Here is a 21,238-nt window from a genome sequence, read left to right as displayed (position 1 = left end):
ATTTGAAGATAAATATTTATCTGTAAATACATTTTAAGAGTAGTACTGTTCTAAAGAAAACATGAAATTTTTTACGATTTTTTTTTCATTTTTCTTTCCAAAACGATAGGATCAAATACGTTTGGGAAAAAAAAAAAGACAAGTTAAAAATAAAAAGCACAAAATATTTATTTATTTTCTTAAAAAAAAACACATTATATCGAAGTCCTTCAATGATTGTCGGAAGCTATATATCACTGTTACTAGGAATTTTTAAAATCCACATGATTAATAACTCGTGATTAGTATGAAGAAAATATGCGGCCAAAACTTTTCTATTTATATCTATTTATCTTTATTTTCACTTTTGACATTTTACACCGGAATATAATTTTAAGCTATGGAATTTTTAAATTTTTTGAATTAAATTATCGGATCAATATCAAATTATTTCAAAATTAATTTACAAATTGGTTATTCAGACTGCCATCAATGTGACTCCGTCACTGCACTACACAAAACATCTTATAAAACTTGAAAATTTAATGTCAAATTAAGTACGTACAAATTAATCATCGCATTTTTTTCTCGTGTTATCATCTCATTAATTATGCAATAAAATTACAACATAAAATAGCAAAGCTATCATAATTAGTTCATAATATAATTATATATATATATATATATTAATGATTATCTTATAATTACTCAATTAAATAATATAAAAACAAGAAACATATGTGGTCACTTGATAGCCACACAGCTATGAGCTAACCCTCACTGTAGCATATATCGAAGCCTCATTTTCCCACTTTCAGTACGGCATGGACACAGGCAAGATGCCAAAGGATACCACACCGAAGTCTCTGCGGCTCTTCTTATGCTCACAAGTTTCCAAATATAAGAATTTATAGTTCTAAAAAGATAACAAAATTTGAATTTTTTTTTTAAAAAAAGATAACAAATTAACACTTCATATTTTGTTTTTTAGTAAACGAATGTAATTGGTGTGCGTGTATTTACACAGGCAGGTCGCAAGCTATATATATTAGGGACGTCGACGTACACGTACGTATTGCATGTGATAGTGATCATGAAAGTTAAATAACATATATATATATATATATATATATATATAAACACATATAACTATATTAAGTATTAAAATAATCTGTATTGTGTATTTAGTTAATTGAAAAATTATTATAGCGAAAAACGCGTTGAAAGAAGCAATTATATATGGAAAGTAAAGGTGGTGCAATATATGGCCAAACAAAATATCTATAAAATAGGTCGATCAACATATATTACATAATATACTCATAAAAAATAATAATTTTAAGTTAAATTTACATATATTAAATTAATAGAGATGCATTAATTAATAGTTAATAGAGAAGCAAGTCAAAACATCATGTTTCAATATCTATAAAACATTTTCATATCTCAAATCAAAACCACGAGTACTTTAGTTCATAATGTTGCTTGAAATAACTTCCATAGTTCCATTTGCATAAATAAAGCGCTCCAGATATAATTCAAATCATTCCTTTTATCTTTTGATTGAATACCGATTTGGTTAGAAATTTTTGTTATTCAATTACATTTTACAGAATTTGAAAGATAATATAATGTCAATTTGAAAAAAATATATATATTTTAAAAGTATTAATCTCAACTATATATATAATACTAGCGTATTTGTATTAGAACTCGAAACAGAGGAAATTCATATTCATTGATGAAGAAAAGATACAATGAGTTTCGAATGAATTGAATAACCGTCTAGCTTCTAGTTATTATACTAATACAAAGCATACACTAATTGGGCTTACTAATTGACTCAAGTACAATTTGTTATGGCCCAATATGTTTTAATATAAGATGGAGAGTATATATTATGCACTCCCATCTTGACTAACAAATTCCGAAATTGAACTGGCAGTAGAGCCTTGGTAAGCAAATCTGCAAGCTGAAGATTCGAAGAAACATGAAGAACCTTGATGATGTTTTGTTGTATCCTCTCTCGTACAACGTGACAATCTATCTCAATATGCTTGGTTCTCTCATGATAGACTGGATTAGAGGCAATATGAATTGCTGCCTGATTATCACAGAATAACAAAGCAGGCTGAGAATGAGAAATATGTAGCTCCTTGAGAAGAGAAAACAACCAGACTACTTCACAAGTAGCATTGGCCATGGACCGATATTCGGCTTCTGCAGATGATCGTGAGACTGTTTGTTGTTTCTTGGACTTCCAAGATATCAAAGACTCGCCAATGAGTACATAAAAACCAGTAACAGATCGTCTCGAATCTGGACAAGATGCCCAATCTGAATTCGAGAAACAAGAGACCTTCAAAGAAGAAGAAGAACTATAGAACAAGCCTTGTCCAGCTGTGCCTTTGACATATTTTAACACCGAATACGCTGCCTGAAGATGCGTATCCCTTGGGTTAGCAACGAACTGACTCAATTTATTCACCGCATAAGACAAGTCAGGCCTTGTGACAGTAAGATATAGTAATTGTCCAACAAGTTTACGATACACAATTGGATCAGCAATCAACTCTCCTTCATCACAACTAAGTTTTGAGTTAACATACATAGGAGTACTCCGTGGTTTACAACCAAGCATTCCAAATTCAGTCAATATTTGTAGAGCATAATGACGTTGACAAATGGAAATACCACGCTGTGAACGTGTCACCTCTATGCCTAAGAAATATCTCAAATCTCCCAAATCTTTGAGTTTAAACTTGTTGTCTAAGAACACCTTTAAGTCTTCAGCTTCTTGTGCATCATTGGTGGCGATGATAATATCATCTACATATACCAATAGGGCTATAAAGATGTTCCCTCGTTTCCTTACAAACAAGGAACTGTCAGCATAAGATGGCTGAAATCCAATACGCACTAATGTAGAAGAAAACTTGGAAAACCACTGTCTTGAGGCTTGTTTAAGCCCAAAAATTGACTTGTGTAATCTACACACCGCATTATCTGGAAAAGACTCCCCCTTTCGTTGATAACCCGGAATAAGAGACATATAAACTTCCTCAGAAAGCTCCCCATGTAAAAAGGCATTGTTAACATCAAGTTGAAATAAAAACCATCCCTTAATAGAAGCCAAAGCAAGTAAAGTACGAACTGTAACAAGCTTAGCGACAGGGGAAAAGGTTTCGAGAAAATCAATTCCTTCTTGTTGGGTGTATCCTTTGGCCACAAGTCGTGCCTTATAGCGTTCCAAAGAACCATCAGCTTTGATCTTTACCTTATAAACCCAACGACAACCAATAACAGATTTAGTTGGAGGTAAAGAAACAATAGACCAAGTCCCATTATGTTCAAGAGCCCGAAGCTCATCAGTCATAGCCTGACACCATTCTGGCCGAGTAGCAGCTTGAGAAAAGGTATGAGGTTCAGTAAAGGATGAGACATTATTAATAAAGGTAAGATAAGAAGGGGATAACCGATGAGGACTAAGAACAGATATGAGAGGATGAGCAGCGGAGGATGGAGAAGATACAATAGTATAACAGTGATAATCACGCAAATGAGCTGGTTTAGATGAAGTGCAAAGTGATCTTGTAGTGAACCCTGCATGGTATCACCTACTAACTGGCAACTAATAGCATGCATTAAAGTTAATACAACAAAATAACTTAACAGAGTAAAACGTGCGGAAACAAAACCATAATTTACATATCAGCTTAGTAACATAATCCAGGCTTAAATCTGTAGTGATACAACCAAATCAAAACCTTAAACAGTATTCAGTTATATCGAATCCTGCTGTAGAATAAAATCCTCAAGGCTCCTGCTCCCTAGTACTGCCTTGAACTACCAGCTCCGTCCATCCTGCGATCTGCCCCATGGAAATAGGGTGTCCAAGATAACAACTAGGACGTGAGCACTAACGCCCAGTACATAGACATGAGTAAACATATGTATATAATGCATGCAACATGATGACTAGTACAGGGTCATCTGAAAAGTCATGCTCAGAACCGGCGCCACATGAGTGCTGCCACCGCACGGATCAACCTCTGGGTGCAACCACACTCGTCTAGTACACCAGAGTAGACAGACATAAATGCCCCCGCCATCGCGGTACTCTCAGTGACAGACTATCGAGTATAGAGCTGAGCGGCTCTATAGTCAGGTATAACAAGGTATAGGCTCAACGTGTATATGCACATGACATATGAATATAGAAAGCGGTAAATCATATCTCATGACATATAATAATGTCAAATAAATGCAACATATAAACATGTATACTCGCTGGCAATCTCAGTCAATGTGTACGTACCTCTAGGCTAGTTCAAGTATAGTAAGATTCTAGGTTCCAAGCCTATATTCAAAAGTTCACCGTATCACTACATAAATTCTATAAGCCTTAACTAAGCTAATAAGTACTCCCAAAACTTAAATAGATTCCCGGACCATACCTTCGTCCGTAGTTAGCCCTTTGGAGTTGCTAGTCCCGGATGACTATAACCACACCTTGGTTATTCCAGAACCTCTATTATAACCGATAGGGCCCTCAAGTGTATAACTCACACTATATAACTGAAGAAAGAAACTCGGGAATTCGTATTTCAGAAATAAATCTGAGAAGCCCTATTTATAGGCAAAATTCCCGGCCAGGATCGGAACTTCCGATTTCGGGATCGGAGCTTCCGATCCAGCTCACTGCGTGCATGTGTGACACGCCAGGATCGGAACTTCCGATCGCCCGATCGGAGCTTCCGATCTGCTCTACGTCCAACACTTGTCAAAACTCGCGGCTGAGTCATCGAGCATTGCTGGCAGCTGGAGATCGGAACGTCCGTTCCAGGATCGGAGCTTCCGATCTCGGTGCTTCCGTTGAGCTTCCGAAGTGGCTGGGATCAAAACTTCCGATCTGGGTTCGGAGCTTCCGATTCGGCCCAAAGTCAAAAGCCCAAATTCTCTTCCGAAGTCCAATTGAATCCCGGAATTACTAACCCTTAATCATGTTTGACATATTATTATCTTAAATGGAACCTGGGTTACTACATTCTCCCCACCTTTAGATATTTCGTCCGCGAAATAACATCTAAAGACAAATCAAGATAACAATATGAAACATCAAACCATGTTTTATTACAACAACTGTAATTACATCTTACATGGTAAATCAAAAGTACAAAGCAAACAACTCAGGATATTCCGCTTGCATACGACTCTCAGTTTCCCAAGTTGCTTCTTCAACGCCTCGGCGCTGCCACTGTACCATCACAAGTGGTATAGTCTTGTTTCAAAGAACTTTCTCCTTCTTGTCTAGGATACGGATTGGTCGTTCAACAAAAGACAGATCTGGCTCTAGCTGAATATCAGTAGACTGAATCACATGAGATTCATCAGCTATATACTATCGAAGCAACGACACATGAAAAACATTATGTATACTGGAAAGATTTGACGGTAACGCCAAACGACATGCAACATCTCCGATCTTTTCCAGTATCTAGAAAGGCCCAATGAAACGAGGAGACAACTTGCCTTTCACGCCGAATCTCATCACCTTCCTGAAAGGTGATACTCGAAGGAACACATATTCACCAGGCTCAAACTGAAGTGGCCTGCGATGAATATTAGCATAACTGGCTTGTCTATCTTGAGCAACTTTGATCCTATGCTTGATCAAATCTACCTTGTCTACAATCTGCTGCACCAATTCAGGACCCTCGACTTTTCGTTCCCCGACTTCATCCCAGAATAACGGAGTACGACACCGTCGACCGTACAATGCCTCAAAAGGTGCCATATCAATACTACGATGATAACTGTTATTGTAGGCAAATTCGATCAAAGGTAACTGATCTTGCCAAGATAAGCCAAAATCCATGACAGAAGAACGTAGCATATCCTCCAATGTACGAATCGTCCGTTCTGACTGTCCGTCAGTCTCCGGATGATATGTAGTGCTCAAACTCAGAGTGATACCCAACGCCTCCTGAAAACTACCCCAAAAACGTGAGGTAAATCGCGGGTCTCTATCACTGACTATGCTCACTGGAATCCCATGTAATCGCACTATCTCTTGGATGTATAAACGTGACATGCGATCATAAGAATACTCCCGGTTGTAAGGAACAAAGTGTGCTGATTTTGTCAAACGGTCAACGACAACCCAGATAGCATCACACTGACGTATAGTCATAGGCAAGTGGGTAACAAAATCCATAGTTACGTGCTCCACTTTCATTCGGGAATCTCAAGATTCTGCAGTAATCCACCTGGTCGTCGGTGTTCAGCCTTGACCTGTTGACAAACGAAACATCTAGAAACAAATTGATACACACTCCTTTTCATCCCTTTCCACCAGAATCTAGTTCGCTAGTCCTTATACATTTTCATGCTACCAGGATGAACTGATAATCGACTCCTGTGAGCTTGAGATAGAATATCGTTCCTGAGCTCCGCATCATTAGGTACAACCACTCGATTAGATAAGCACAATAAACCATCTGCCTGAAAATGGAATCCAGATGTATTAACTCCATTGGCTAAACGTGCCAATCGCTGAGTCTTAACATCAGATATCTGAGCATCTCTGATCCGAGAATACAATGCTGGCTCAGATAGAATAGTATACAAACGAATCCCATTTCTCCCTTTCTTGTGCTTGAGCGTAAAACTCAATGAACAGCACTCTTGAATCATATGAGATACTTCACTAGTCTGAAGTGCAGAAAGTCTCACCTGCCGACTCAAGGCATCAGCAGTAAGATTGACAGAACCTGGATGATATTTGATTTCACAATCATAATCCTTCAGAAGATCCATCCAGCGTCTCTGTCGCATATTCAACTCCGCCTGAGTGAATAAATACTTCAAACTCTTGTGATCCGTGAATATCTCAAATTTCTCACCATAAAGATAATGCCTCCAAATCTTGAGCGCAAATACAATGGCGGCTAACTCGAGATCATGCACTGGATAGTTAGTCTCATGCGTCTTCAACTGTCGAGAAGCATAGACAATAACATGTCCATGCTGTGTCAGAACACATCCTAACCCCTGACCAGAGGCATCAATATAAACAACATAACCTCCTGATCCAGAAGGTAGAGCTAGCACAGGTGCAGTAGTAAGACGTCCACGCAGCTCGTGAAATGACTCCTCACAATCCGAGGACCATATGAAGGCAACATCTTTCCGAGTAAGCTGAGTCAAAGGCCTTTCTAACTGTGCAAAATTCTCGATGAACCGACGGTAATATCCAGCTAGACCCAAGAAACTACGAATCTCAGCAACCGTCGTCGGACGAGACCAGTTCAACACTGCCTCTATCTTACTAGGATCAACAGATATCCCTTCATTAGAAATCACATGACCGAGAGACACTACCCGATCAAGCCAAAATTCACACTTGCTCAATTTCGCATACAGCTGTTTATCTCGTAACGTCTGTAAAACAATTCTTAGATGCTGTGCATGCTCATCCTTGTCATGAGAATAGACAAAAATATCATCAATGAAGACGATGACAAATCTATCCAGATACTTTCGAAATATCTGATTCATCAGATTCATAAAGACTGTCGGTGCATTCGTCAAACCGAATAGCATCACCAGAAATTCATAATGCCCGTATCTGGTCCTGAAAGCAGTCGTAGATATATCTGAGTCTCGTACCCGCATCTGGTGGTATCCAGATCTCAGATCTATCTTCGAGTAAACAGAAGTACCCTGTAGTTGATCAAATAGATCATCAATCCACGGCAAAGGATACTTATTCTTGATGGTGACACGATTCAATTGTCTGTAATCAATACATAATCGCATCGATCCATCTTTCTTCTTGACAAATAAAACAGGTGCTCCCCACGGAGAAACACTCGGACGAATATATCCCTTATCAAGCAAATCCTGTAACTGCTGTTTCAATTTCCTCATCTCTGACGGTTCCAGACGATAAGGTGCTTGGGATATAGGCATAGTTCCTGGTACTAAATCAATACCAAATTCAACCTCTCGCACCGGAGGAAAATCAGGAATCTCATCAGGGAATACATCAGGAAACTCGCTGACAACTGGTAACTGATCAATACCCGTACTACTCGTGGATATATCAACTGCATAGATGAGGTAGCCCTCCCCACCTGACTCTAAGACATGGCATGCCTTCAGAGCCGAAACAAGTGGCATCGGAGGTCGCGCACCCTCACCATAAAAATACCAGCTATCACCCTCAACCGGATGAAACTGTACCAGACGCTGATAACAATCCACAGTAGAGTGATACAAAGTCAGCATATCTATTCCCAAGATACAATCAAAATCTGCCATTGCTAATATTATCAAATTAGTCGCTAACACATTACCTTCAAACTCCAGAAGGCAACCCATCACTAGACGCTTAGTTACTATCTCTTGCTCCAACGGAGTAGATACAACTAAATTCATATCTAATGATACATAAGGTAATCTATGTCTCTTAACAAAGCGACTAGAAATAAAGGAATGCGATGCTCCAGTATCAATTAATACAAGTGCAGGAATACCACATAACAAAAAGGTACCTGCCAACATGTGATCGCTTCCCTCAGTAGCCTGTTCCTGAGACAGAGCAAACACCTGCCCTTGAGTTTGTGGACGATATCCAGAAGAACTCTGTGGTGCTGGCTGCTGACGTGGAACAATAGAAGCCTGAGATCCAACCTGTGATCCCGATCCACTAGCAGAACCCATGCGCTGAGGACAATCTCTCTGTAGATGTCCCTGCTGACCGCAAATATAACAAGCACCAGTAGCTCTCCGACATGAAGCTGCAGGATGCTTCCCTCCACAGTGACTACAAAACTCCTCCTTCTTCTTCTTCTTCCCAAAATGGAACATACCTCGTGAACCATGAGAACCAGACAAAGTACTAGGAGTAGAAGAAGACGTAGGTCCAGATTGCACAACAGATTGAGCTCGAGGCTCAAAAGATCCACTAGGCTGTCCTGGCATCATCAGCTGTGCCCGCCTGTTGCTAGTCTCCACAAGATGGCAACGGTTCACCAAAGTCTCAAAAGATACCGGGTCATCACAAACGACAACCTGTGAGTAGATATCTTGGTTCAAACCTTGTAGAAAGAGATCATACTTCGATGCATCACTCTCATTAATATGAGGACTGAAAGGTAGCAGATCAAGAAATCGTTGCTGATATTGATCAATAGTCATTGATCCTTGCCTCAGAGTAAGAAACTCCATAGATCGTGCTTGGCGAACAACCGGAGGAAAATACAATTTCTGGAACTCCCGACAGAAATCCCCCCAAGTCACCTGTCCTCTCTCAGTACGTGCCTGAGCAGCCTTGGCATCCCACCAAAAACGTGCTCGATCCTCTAGAACAAATTTTAGAACTTTCAATTTCTGATCCTCAGTACAATCGAAAGCACGAAAAGTACTATCGAGTTTAGACATCCAACTCCTCGCCTGTTCAGGATTCTCGCCTCCCATCAAGGGTTTCGGTCCTACTTGCATGAACTTATTGATAGAGTAGCGACGTCTACCCTCATGATGACGATGTTGATCATCATGATGGCGGTGATGACGATGATGATGACCACCTCCCTGGCCAACACTACCGTGACTCTCGTCAGCCATATCCTGAAAAGAATGGCACATTAAAATCCCAAATGCGCAAGAATTACTCAAGACTAAACTAAATCCCAAGTACTAATACCAAAATCTAAGCATGCTCTGATACCAAAAATGTAGTGACCCTGCATGGTATCACCTACTAACTGGCAACTAATAGCATGTATTAAAGTTAATACAACAAAATAACTTAACAGAGTAAAACGTGAGGAAACAAAATCATAATTTACATATCAGCTTAGTAACATAATCCAGGCTTAAATCTGTAGTGATACAACCAAATCGAAACCTTAAACAGTATTCAGTTATATCGAATCCTGCTGTAGAATAAAATCCTCAAGGCTCCTGCTCCCTAGTCCTGCCTTGAACTACCAGCTCCGTCCATCCTGCGATCTGCCCCATGGAAATAGGGTGTCCAAGATAACAACTAGGACATGAGCGCTAACGCCCAGTACATAGACATTAGTAAATATATGTATATAATGCATGCAACATGATGACTGGTACAGGGTCATCTGAAAAGTCATGCTCAGAACCGGCGCCACATGAGTGCTGCCACCGCACGGATCAACCTCTGGGTGCAACCACACTCGTCTAGTACACCAGAGTAGACAGACATAAATGCCCTCGCCATCGCGGTATTCTCAGTGACAGACTATCGAGTATAGAGCTGAGCGGCTCTATAGTCAGGTATAACAAGGTATAGGCTCAACGTGTATATGCACATGACATATGAATATAGAAAGTGGTAAATCATATCTCATGCCATATAATAATGCCAAATAAATGCAACATATAAACATGTATACTCGCTGGCAATCTCAGTCAATGTGTACGTACCTCTAGGCTAGTTCAAGTATAGTAAGATCCTAGGTTCCAAGCCTATATTCAAAAGTTCACCGTATCACTACATAAATTCTATAAGTCTTAACTAAGCTAATAAGTACTCCCAAAACTTAAATAGATTCCCGGACCATACCTTCGTCCGTAGTTAGTCCTTTGGAGTTGCTAGTCCCGGATGACTATAACCACACCTTGGTTATTCCAGAACCTCTATTATAACCGATAGGGCCTTCAAGTGTATAACTCACACTATATAACTGAAGAAAGAAACTCGGGAATTCGTATTTCAGAAATGAATCTGAGAAGCCCTATTTATAGGCAAAATTCCCGGCCAGGATCGGAACTTCCGATTTCGGTATCGGAGCTTCCGATCCAGCTCACTGCGTGCATGTGTGACACGCCAGGATCGAAACTTCCGATTGCCCGATCGGAGCTTCCGATCTGCTCTACGTCCAACACTTGTCAAAACTCGCGGCTGAGTCATCGAGCATTGCTGGAAGCTGGAGATCGGAACGTCCGTTCCAGGATCGGAGCTTCCGATCTTGGTGCTTCCGCTGAGCTTCCAAAGTGGCTGGGATCGGAACTTCCGATCTGGGTTCGGAGCTTCCAATTCGGCCCAAAGTCAAAAGCCCAAATTCTCTTCCGAAGTCCAAATGAATCCCGGAATTACTAACCCTTAATCATGTTTAACATATTATTATCTTAAAATGGAACCTGGGTTACTACAGATCTGGTAGTGTAATGAGCTGGTTCTAAGGCAGAAGATGAAGGAGAAAATTGTGTGGGAAGGACAGACTCAAAAAAAGAATCTGGATTAGAAGGAGTGTCTTTTAAGGGAAAAACACTTTCATGAAAAACCACATCTCGAGAGTTATAAATCTCATTAGTTTCCAAATTTAGCAACTTATAGGCCTTGTAACCCGGAGGATAACCAAGAAACAAAGATTTGAGCGCCCTAGGAGAGAATTTGGTACGATGAGAGGGAAGTGTGGATCCATAACATAAACAACCAAAAACTTTGAGATGTTTGTAAGATGGATATTTGTGGAATAAACGAAAATAAGGACTCTGATCAGATAAAACAGGTGAAGGAATCCGATTAATAAGGTAGACTGATGTAAGAATACAATCAGGCCAATACTCGAGAGGTATGTGTGATTGAAACATCAAAGCTCGAACCACATTTAGGATATGTTGATGTTTTCGTTCAACCACGGAGTTTTGTTGTGGTCTCTCAACACAAGAATGATAAGAAAGAATTTGTAGTAGCCCGTACCCTAATTGAGTAATTAAAAGATTAATGCTAATTAAATAAATTGGGGATTGGACGGATCGGAAGCTCCGAAGGGACGATCGGAAGCTCCGATCGGGATCGGAAGCTCCGATGAGGATCGGAGGCACCGATGATATTACGTCATCCATGACGTGTGGCTGGATCGGAAGCTCCGATCAGGACCGGAGGCTCCGATCACCCCTATCCGGAGTCATCAAATGATATTTTGACACGTGGCAGATCAGGATCTTCGGAAGCTCCGATGGCAGGATCGGACGTTCCGATCGAGGTTCGGACGTTCCGATCGAGGATCGGAGGCTCCGATCGTTGTCTATAAATAGAAGGCCGAGACTTCATTTCTCCTTGCCAATTCCGGATTTCCTCTCTATTTCTAGTCATATTCGAGTTGTTCTAGCCTTCCTAGGCTTGAACCGGGAGTCGTCTAGACGTTCTATAGTCGTAGCGGAGTTGTGCCCAAGTTCTGGAGGCATCGACATCAAAGGGCTAACGACGGACGCAGGTATAGCTTTTGCTTCCTATAAATATTTAGGAGTATGCAATAGCTTAGTTAAGGCTTTTAGAGCACTGTAATGATAGTAGTATCATTTCGCTGTGTAGGCGGACTTTAGGCTTGGACTTAGAGCTGGTAGTGCCTACCTGGTATTTGAGGTACGAAAGTACTGTTCGAGATATCCTGACTGAGTATGCATGTATTACGTGACTGCATGATTTATATGCCATGATATTATGCTGCATTCATTTGCATCTTGCTGTATCTCCTTCGAGATGTCTGTAGTAGGGTTGTACCCTATCCTGTTAGTGGATGGACTTCCATCGATTTGGGTCCGGCGTATCCACAGTTATCTCGGTATGGGAGCCACCTCCTGAAGCGATGGCACAGCGTGCTACATACCAGGGCCCGGTCTGTCTCTGTTATCTGATCCTTGACCTCGAGTCTATAGGGAGTTCACTTTGCATGCATGTATACTCATACTCTCGCACTGAGCGTTGTATGCTCACGTCTCGTACTCTGTATTTTTCTGGACACCCTATTCCATGGGGCAGGTTTGCGATTGGACGAGGAGGGTGGATCCAGGAGAGGCTAGTCAGTGGTTGGCCAGCTGGAGCTTCGTCTAGGCTTTATTACTGTTGTTTGGGTTTATACAGCTATTCGATTTGGTTGTATATTATTGGATACTTACAGATTCCTTTACTTGGGATTGTATAATGTTATTGGTTTCCGCAGTTTTATTCTGATATCTGTTTTATTAAGTTAATTGCATGCCTAAGTTCTGTTTAGTAGGTGATCTGGGTAAGGGTCACTACATTTATGGTATCAGAGCATGCAAAAGATTTCTTGGGATTTAGTCTCATCTTGAGGTATTTTTGTAGATGTCAAATCGTGACGACCAGAGTTCTCATGGCAGCGTTGGTGGGCGTTGGGGTGATGCCGACCGGGAGCCTCGTCGAGAACGGCGTCATCGTCACCATGACGACAAGAGTTTCACTGTGCGTCGATTCTTAGCTATGGGTCCTAAGCCTTTAGTTGGAGGTGAGTCTCCGGAGGATGCGGAGAACTGGTTAGACCGCATGGAGACGACTTTTCAGACTTTCCAATGCACCGATGAGCAGAAGGTGGAGACCCTTGGCTATCTTCTGGATGGGCGTGCGCGCAGGTGGTGGAGGTTTACTTCTGCACCTTTTGTTGCGGCGAGAGGAGTGGCCACCTGGGCCGAGTTTCGCACAGCTTTCCAAAAGCGGTATTTTCCTCCTGCACTCCGACAGTCGAAGGCAGGCGAGCTACTGAGTCTGCGACAGGGAACCATGTCTATCGATGAGTATCAGCAGAAGTTCTTTGATCTGCTATCCTATTGCCCCGAGATTGCTGATAGCTCAGAGATGAAGTATAATCTGTTCCTTCAGGGCCTTAACCCTGAGATCCATGACCGTGTGGCGGTTGGTGATGACATGTCCTACGAGGGTTTGGTGAGCCGTTGTCACCAGGCGGAGGACAGCATTCGGCGGAACAGGTCTTTCTCTCAGTCGAGACCTGCTAGTTCTTTGGGTCCCCGTGCCCAAACTTTCAAGAAGTCTGGATCTTCTTCTTCCTCTGGTTCTGGAGGTGTTGTCCGTTATGGTAAGAAGGACAAGTGTGATCACTGTGGGAAGAACCATCCATCCGACAAGTGCCGCAGAGCTTCTGGAGCTTGTTTCCGTTGTGGAGAGACTGGTCATATCCGGAGGGATTGTCCACTGTCTGGGGGAGGCGGTTCTGGTTCTGGTACAGGATCGGGTTCTCAGGCTACCGTACAGCAGAGGTCGCAGGGACAGTCTGCTGGGAGTTCTCATTTGAGGCCACGAGCTTCTGGCCAGGTGTTTGCCCTGAGACATGATCAGGCTGTGGAGGAGAATGAGAAAGTCATCGCAGGTACATTTATGCTTTATGGTATACCTGCTCTTGTACTTATTGACACTGGTGCATCTCATTCCTTCATTTCTGCACGTTTTGTTAAGAGGCATAAGTTACCATGCATTGCACTAGACGTAGTGATGTTTGTTTCTACTCCGACGGGCCAATCTGCTTTGGCTAAGCGTCTAGTGATGGGTTGCCCTTTAGAGTTCGAAGGGAACATTCTGTTAGCGAATCTCATGGTCCTGGCGATGGACGACTTTGATTGCATTCTGGAAATAGATGTGCTGACTACCTATCGAGCTTCAGTGGACTGCTATCAGAGATTAGTACGCTTCCATCCGGAAGGGAGTGAGAGTTGGTTTTTCTATGGTGAGGGAGCGCGACCCCCGATGCCTTTGGTATCAGCTTTGAGAGCCTGTCGAGCTCTAGAGTCTGGCGGGGAAGGCTACCTTATCTATGCAGTTGATTTGTCCGCTGAGAGTATTGGGATAGAGAGCATTCCTGTTGTGGATGAATTTCCAGATGTGTTTCCTGATGAGATTTCGGGTTTTTCTCCTGCTAGGGAAGTCGAGTTTGGCATAGAGTTGATGCCGGGTACTTCGCCTATTTCTAGAGCACCGTATCGTCTGGCTCCGTCAGAGATGCGTGAGTTAAAGAATCAGCTACAGGATCTTTTGGACAAGGGGTACATTCGTCCTAGTGTATCTCCTTGGGGAGCTCCTGTTCTCTTCGTAAAGAAGAAGGATGGGTCGATGCGGTTGTGCATTGACTATCGGCAGCTGAATCGAGTCACTGTGAAGAACAAGTATCCGTTGCCTTGCATTGATGACTTGTTTGATCAGCTGCAGGGCACATCAATTTACTCCAAGATTGACTTGAGATCTGGGTATCATCAGTTGAGAGTCCGTGATCAGGACGTAGCCAAGACTGCATTTCGTACTCGCTATGGGCATTACGAGTTCCTAGTGATGCCATTTGGTTTGACCAATGCGCCGGCTATATTCATGGATCTGATGAACCGTGTCTTCAGGGAGTATTTGGACAAGTTTGTCGTGGTCTTCATTGACGACATCTTGGTGTATTCGCGTAATACGGAAGAGCATGTTTCTCACTTACGGTTGGTACTGCAGACTCTTCGAGATGAGCAATTGTACGCCAAGCTGAGCAAGTGTGAGTTCTGGATGGATAGAGTGGTTTTTCTTGGCCATATCATATCCAGGGAGGGGATTTCTGTTGATCCAAGCAAGATTGAAGCGGTACTTAATTGATCACGTCCGACGACAGTTGCTGAGATCCGTAGTTTTCTGGGTCTAGCAGGGTATTATCGTCGCTTCATTCTGAACTTCTCTCAGTTAGCTCGACCGTTGACGCAGCTTACCCGCAAGGGTGTGGATTTCGAGTGGTCCTCCGAGTGTGAGGAGAATTTCCGTGAGCTTCGACGGCGGTTGACTTCTGCGCCGGTGTTAGCATTACCGTCAGGATCTGGAGGGTATGTAGTTTACACGGATGCTTCTCTTCAGGGGTTAGGTTGTGTCCTGACTCAGAATGGGCATGTGATCGCATACGCTTCTAGACAGCTGAAGCTTCACGAGGACAACTACCCAGTCCATGATTTGGAGTTAGCAGCCATTGTGTTCGCTTTGAAGATCTGGCATCATTATCTTTATGGCGAGAAATTTGAGATCTTCACCGACCATAAGAGTCTCAAGTATTTGTTCACTCAGGCAGAATTGAACATGAGGCAGAGACGTTGGATGGATTTGCTTAAGGACTATGATTGCGAGATTAAGTACCATCCGGGAGCTGCTAATCTCACCGCTGATGCTTTGAGTCGCAAGGTGCGACTATCCGCACTTCAGACTTGTTCGATGTCTAGTGCGATCAGTGACTGTTGTACTTCAGGTTATACCTTCAAGCATAAGAAAGGTATGCAGAGTATCCAGATGTTTGCGATATTATCTGAGCCAGCTTTGTATTCGCGGATCCGAGATGCTCAGATGTCTGATTCGAAGACCCAGCGTTTAGCTCGTCTAGCTAACGAGGGTAGCTCGTCTGGATTTCATTATCAGTCAGATGGCTTTCTGTGTTTGTCTGGTAGGCTTGTGATTCCACATGATGAAGAGTTGCGAGAGGAGATTTTATCTCAGGCACATCGCACTAAGTTGAGTATTCATCCTGGGAGCAACAAGATGTACAAGGATCTACGTACTCGTTTCTGGTGGAAGGGAATGAAACGCAGTGTTTATCAGTTTGTTTCGAGATGTTTGGTGTGTCAACAGGTCAAGGCAGAGCACCGACGACCTGGAGGATTGCTTCACAGTCTGCCTATTCCTGAATGGAAATGGGAGTTTATCACTATGGACTTTGTGACCCATTTGCCGGTATCCCCGAGGAACTGTGATGCTATCTGGGTTGTGGTGGACCGACTCACCAAGTCAGCGCATTTCATTGCCTATAGCCAGGAGTACAATGTGGATCGTATGGCACGGATGTACATTCAGGAGATCGTTCGACTTCATGGAGTGCCTGTGAGCATTGTCAGCGATCGGGACCCCAGGTTTACTTCTAGATTCTGGGGGAGTGTTCAGCGTGCGATGGGTACTACTCTCAGTTTGAGTACAGCCTATCATCCGGAGACTGATGGTCAGTCCGAGCGCACTATCCGTACGTTAGAGGATATGCTTAGAGCGTGCGTCATGGATTTTGGTTCAGCCTGGCAGGATCATTTGCCGTTGATCGAGTTCGCTTACAACAACAGCTATCATACTAGTATTGGGATGGCACCTTTTGAGGCGTTGTATGGGCGACGTTGTCGTACTCCACTCTTCTGGGAAGAAGTGGGGGAGAGACAGGCTGAGGGACCGGAGTTTATCCAGCAGGCGATAGATATTGTTGATCAGATCAAGAAACGGATTAAGACTGCACAGGATCGTCAGACCAGTTATGCTAATATCAAGCGTAGGCCTTTGCAGTTCGAGGTCGGGGAGAAAGTGTTTCTGAGAGTGTCACCTTTCCGCAAGATTCTCAGATTTGGCCTTAAGGGCAAGTTGTCTCCCAGATTTATCGGTCCGTTTGAGATCTTGGAGAGTATTGGCGATTTGGCTTATCGACTAGCTTTGCCACCGCATCTATCCAGTATTCACGACGTGTTCCACGTATCTCTGTTGCGACGATATGTGGCGGATGAATCTCATATTCTGCAGCGATCTGAGGTTCAGGTAGACAAGGATTTGACTTATGTTGAGAAACCTCTTCGCATCCTTGATTATAAGGATAAGGTTTTACGGAACAAAGCCATTCCTTTGGTTTTAGTTCAGTGGCAGCGCCGAGGCACTGAGGAAGCTACTTGGGAGCTTGAGGACAGGATGCGTAAAGACCATCCTGAGTTGTTTTGATTTCATTCTTTAAGTTGTATTCAGTTGCAAACTCTGTAAACGTTTGATTGAATAAAGAATGTTTCTGATTTCTGTATTTGCATTCGGTACTTAAGATCTGATTTCGAGGACGAAATATCTTAAGTGGGGGAGAATGTAGTAGCCCGTACCCTAATTGAGTAATTAAAAGATTAATGCTAATTAAATAAATTGGGGATTGGACGGATCGGAAGCTCCGAAGGGACGATCGGAAGCTCCGATCGGGATCGGAAGCTCCGATGAGGATCGGAGGCACCGATGATATTACGTCATCCATGACGTGTGGCTGGATCGGAAGCTCCGATCAGGACCGGAGGCTCCGATCACCCCTATCCGGAGTCATCAAATGATATTTTGACATGTGGCAGATCAGGATCTTCGGAAGCTCCGATGGCAGGATCAGACGTTCCGATCGAGGATCGGAGGCTCCGATCGTTGTCTATAAATAGAAGGCTGAGACTTCATTTCTCCTTGCCAATTCCGGATTTCCTCTCTATTTCTAGTCATATTCGAGTTGTTCTAGCCTTCCTAGGCTTGAACCGGGAGTCGTCTAGACGTTCGATAGTCGTAGCGGAGTTGTGCCCAAGTTCTGGAGGCATCGACATCAAAGGGCTAACGACGGACGCAGGTATAGCTTTTGCTTCCTATAAATATTTAGGAGTATGCAATATCTTAGTTAAGGCTTTTAGAGCACTGTAATGATAGTAGTATCATTTCGCTGTGTAGGCGGACTTTAGGCTTGGACTTAGAGCTGGTAGTGCCTACCTGGTATTTGAGGTACGAAAGTACTGTTCGAGATATCCTGACTGAGTATGCATGTATTACGTGACTGCATGATTTATATGCCATGATATTATGCTGCATTCATTTGCATCTTGCTGTATCTCCTTCGAGATGTCTGTAGTAGGGTTGTACCCTATCCTGTTAGTGGATGGACTTCCATCGATTTGGGTCCGGCGTATCCACAGTTATCTCGGTATGGGAGCCACCTCCTGAAGCGACGGCACAGCGTGCTACATACCAGGGCCCGGTCTGTCTCTGTTATCTGATCCTTGACCTCGAGTCTATAGGGAGTTCACTCTGCATGCATGTATACTCATACTCTCGCACTGAGCGTTGTATGCTCACGTCTCGTACTCTGTATTTTTCTGGACACCCTATTCCATGGGGCAGGTTTGCGATTGGACGAGGAGGGTGGATCCAGGAGAGGCTAGTCAGTGGTTGGCCAGCTGGAGCTTCGTCTAGGCTTTATTACTGTTGTTTGGGTTTATACAGCTATTCGATTTGGTTGTATATTATTGGATACTTACAGATTCCTTTACTTGGGATTGTATAATGTTATTGGTTTCCGCAGTTTTATTCTGATATCTGTTTTATTAAGTTAATTGCATGTCTAAGTTCTGTTTAGTAGGTGATCTGGGTAAGGGTCACTACAGAATTCCTTCATTCTTAAAAAACTCATAAAAATTAAATTCAGGGGCATTGTCTGAGCGCACAGATTTAACTTTGAGACCAAATTGAGTGTTAACCATTGTACAAAAAGTAGGAAACAAATGTATGACATCTGACCGAGAGCTCATGAAATATACCCATGTAAATCGAGAATGATCATCCACAATGGTAAGAAAATACTTAAAACCTTCAATACTTAAAGGATGAAAAGGACCCCATACATCAAGATGAGCTAATTGAAAGGGTTGATCACATAACAAGTGCTGGGAAATAAAAGGCAATCTTTTCTGTTTGGATAAAGGACATACATGACAATGTTGTAGATCACTTTCGTTTAACGACTTTGGACACAAATCATGTTTTACAACTGAAAGTTTCTTAAAAGAAGGATGACCTAATCTATAGTGCCAAAGAACTGAATCAGTAAAGGAAACATTACAGATTTTGGGAATCAAACTTTCAGCATTTAGTATATAAAGTTTAGCAACTCTTTTACCCATCCCAATCATCCTGCCCGTTGAAGGATCCTAAATTACGCAAGAATCACAGGAAAAAGAAATTGAGCGGGACATCTGGGCGGTTAAGGAACTAACAGATATCAAGTTAAGATGAAATTGAGGAACAAACAAAACATTGTGCAAGGTTAAATTCTCCGAGAGTTTCACAGACCCAATGTGTGTTGCTAAGACTTGATCATTGTTTGGCAGTGTTACTCGAGAGCAGATAGGTTTGTGACTGAAGAAAGACTCTAAGGAACAACAAATATGGTGTGTTGCTCCAGTATCTAATATCCAACTAGAACAAATAAGAGAGGAGTTAGTCACAGTCATAGAAAGTATACCAGTGAAGCAAGAAACAGAAGATTCAGGCTTCTCCTTAACCATAGTGTTATCAAGACCAGACTGATGCTTGGAACTCAGGAAAGTAATGAGTTGTATACACTGATCAGGATTCAAAAAATCAGCTCCATTGTTCCTATGCTCATCAATGGATGCAAGAGTGTGATTAGCACGTGGTTTCTCTTCAATTTGTTTAGGCTTATACTTCGGGTGACTGGGCGGATATCCATGAAGCCTGTAACATTTGTCAATTGTATGACCAGTATAATGACAATGTGCACATATAATTTCTTTGTTGCGAATGTTCTTACTTCCCTGATACCCCAAAGGACTCTTAACAGCAGCAACCTGAGGAGAATATGACACATGTTTTGGCATGTCCACAGCAGTCTCTAACAAGCTCTTGTGTATCGAACGTTGTCGTTCTTCTTGTACAACTAAGGAAAATACTTTTGAGATAACTGGAATATTCTCCATCATCAGAATCTGAGCTCGAATTTGAGTGTAAGAATCATTCAATCCCATCAGAAATTGCATCACACATTCTTGATTTTGATAATTCATCCACTCTTTTAGGGATCCACAACTACACTGAGTAACTGGCTGAAAATCCTTTAACTCATCCCACAAAATTCTCAGTTTAGTGTAATAGAAACCGATATCCAAAGATCCTTGCTGTAAACTGTTCAATAGCTTCTTAATTTGGAAAATTCTCGGAGCATTACTGTGATGGAATCGATCTCGTAAATCAGACCAGATTTCATGTGCAGTAGTCTAATACAACAAACTATCAGCAATTTCATAGCTCACAGTACTCAGAATCCAAGATATTACCATGCTATTACATCGCACCCAAGCTCCAAACAGCAAATCATCGGACTTAGGTCGTAAAAGTGAACCATCAACAAATTGAAGCTTATTCTTAACTGTTAAATCCATAGACATTGCACAAATCCAGGAATTATAATTATTACCTGTGAGTTGTTTAGAAACCAACACTATACCAGGATGATCACCATTTTGTAGATAAAATGGACTACTAGAGTCTTCAGAACATAGACGACCATTGGAAGGCGACGCTTGTGGCGGAGCTTGCGCCGGAAGATTACCTCTCGCCATTAGAAGAAGAGCAGCAGAAAATTCTAGCGCTCTGATACATATTAGAACTCGAAACAGAGAAAATTCATATTCATTGATGAAGAAAAGATACAATGAGTTTCGAATGAATTGAATAACCGCCTAACTTCTAGTATTTATACTAATACAAAGCATACACTAATTGGGCTTACTAATTGGCCCAAGTACAATTTGTTATGGCCCAATATATTTTAATAATTTGCACACATCCATTGTATGTGAAAAAAAATGATTTTTTTATTAAAATTAATTTCAATAAAAATCT

The 21,238-nt window shown here is 42.0% G+C and overlaps 1 protein-coding gene across 1 annotated transcript; it reads right to left on the bottom strand.

The window, feature by feature from the left end:
• Positions 1-1,822: 1,822 nt before the first annotated feature.
• LOC140860713 (uncharacterized) lies at positions 1,823-20,955 on the bottom strand. Its single transcript, XM_073263719.1, has 5 exons — positions 20,811-20,955; positions 20,671-20,762; positions 19,591-20,610; positions 19,185-19,524; positions 1,823-3,582 (listed from the first exon to the last, which is right to left on the bottom strand). Exons 1-5 carry the CDS (start codon positions 20,953-20,955, stop codon positions 1,823-1,825), a joined length of 3,357 nt encoding a protein of 1,118 aa, XP_073119820.1.
• Positions 20,956-21,238: the final 283 nt, after the last annotated feature.

Source organism: Henckelia pumila, chromosome 4, assembly GCF_033568475.1.
Source record: "Henckelia pumila isolate YLH828 chromosome 4, ASM3356847v2, whole genome shotgun sequence".
NCBI lineage: Eukaryota > Viridiplantae > Streptophyta > Magnoliopsida > Lamiales > Gesneriaceae > Henckelia > Henckelia pumila.
Note: the sequence above shows the minus strand (reverse complement) of the source record. Positions and strands in the feature narration are given on the sequence as shown.

Bases quoted from the DNA above. Each gene is read 5' to 3' on its own strand.
- LOC140860713 (XM_073263719.1), bottom strand. From the start codon at position 20,955: ATGGCGAGAGGTAATCTTCCGGCGCAAGCTCCGCCACAAGCGTCGCCT. The intron at 19,525-19,590 runs GTTAGTTCCTTA...TGCGTAATTTAG, and splicing joins TTCATCTTAACTTGATATCT to GATCCTTCAACGGGCAGGAT. The intron at 3,583-19,184 runs GTTTTAAGTATT...GATACCATGCAG, and splicing joins TCATCCTTTAAGTATTGAAG to GGTTCACTACAAGATCACTT.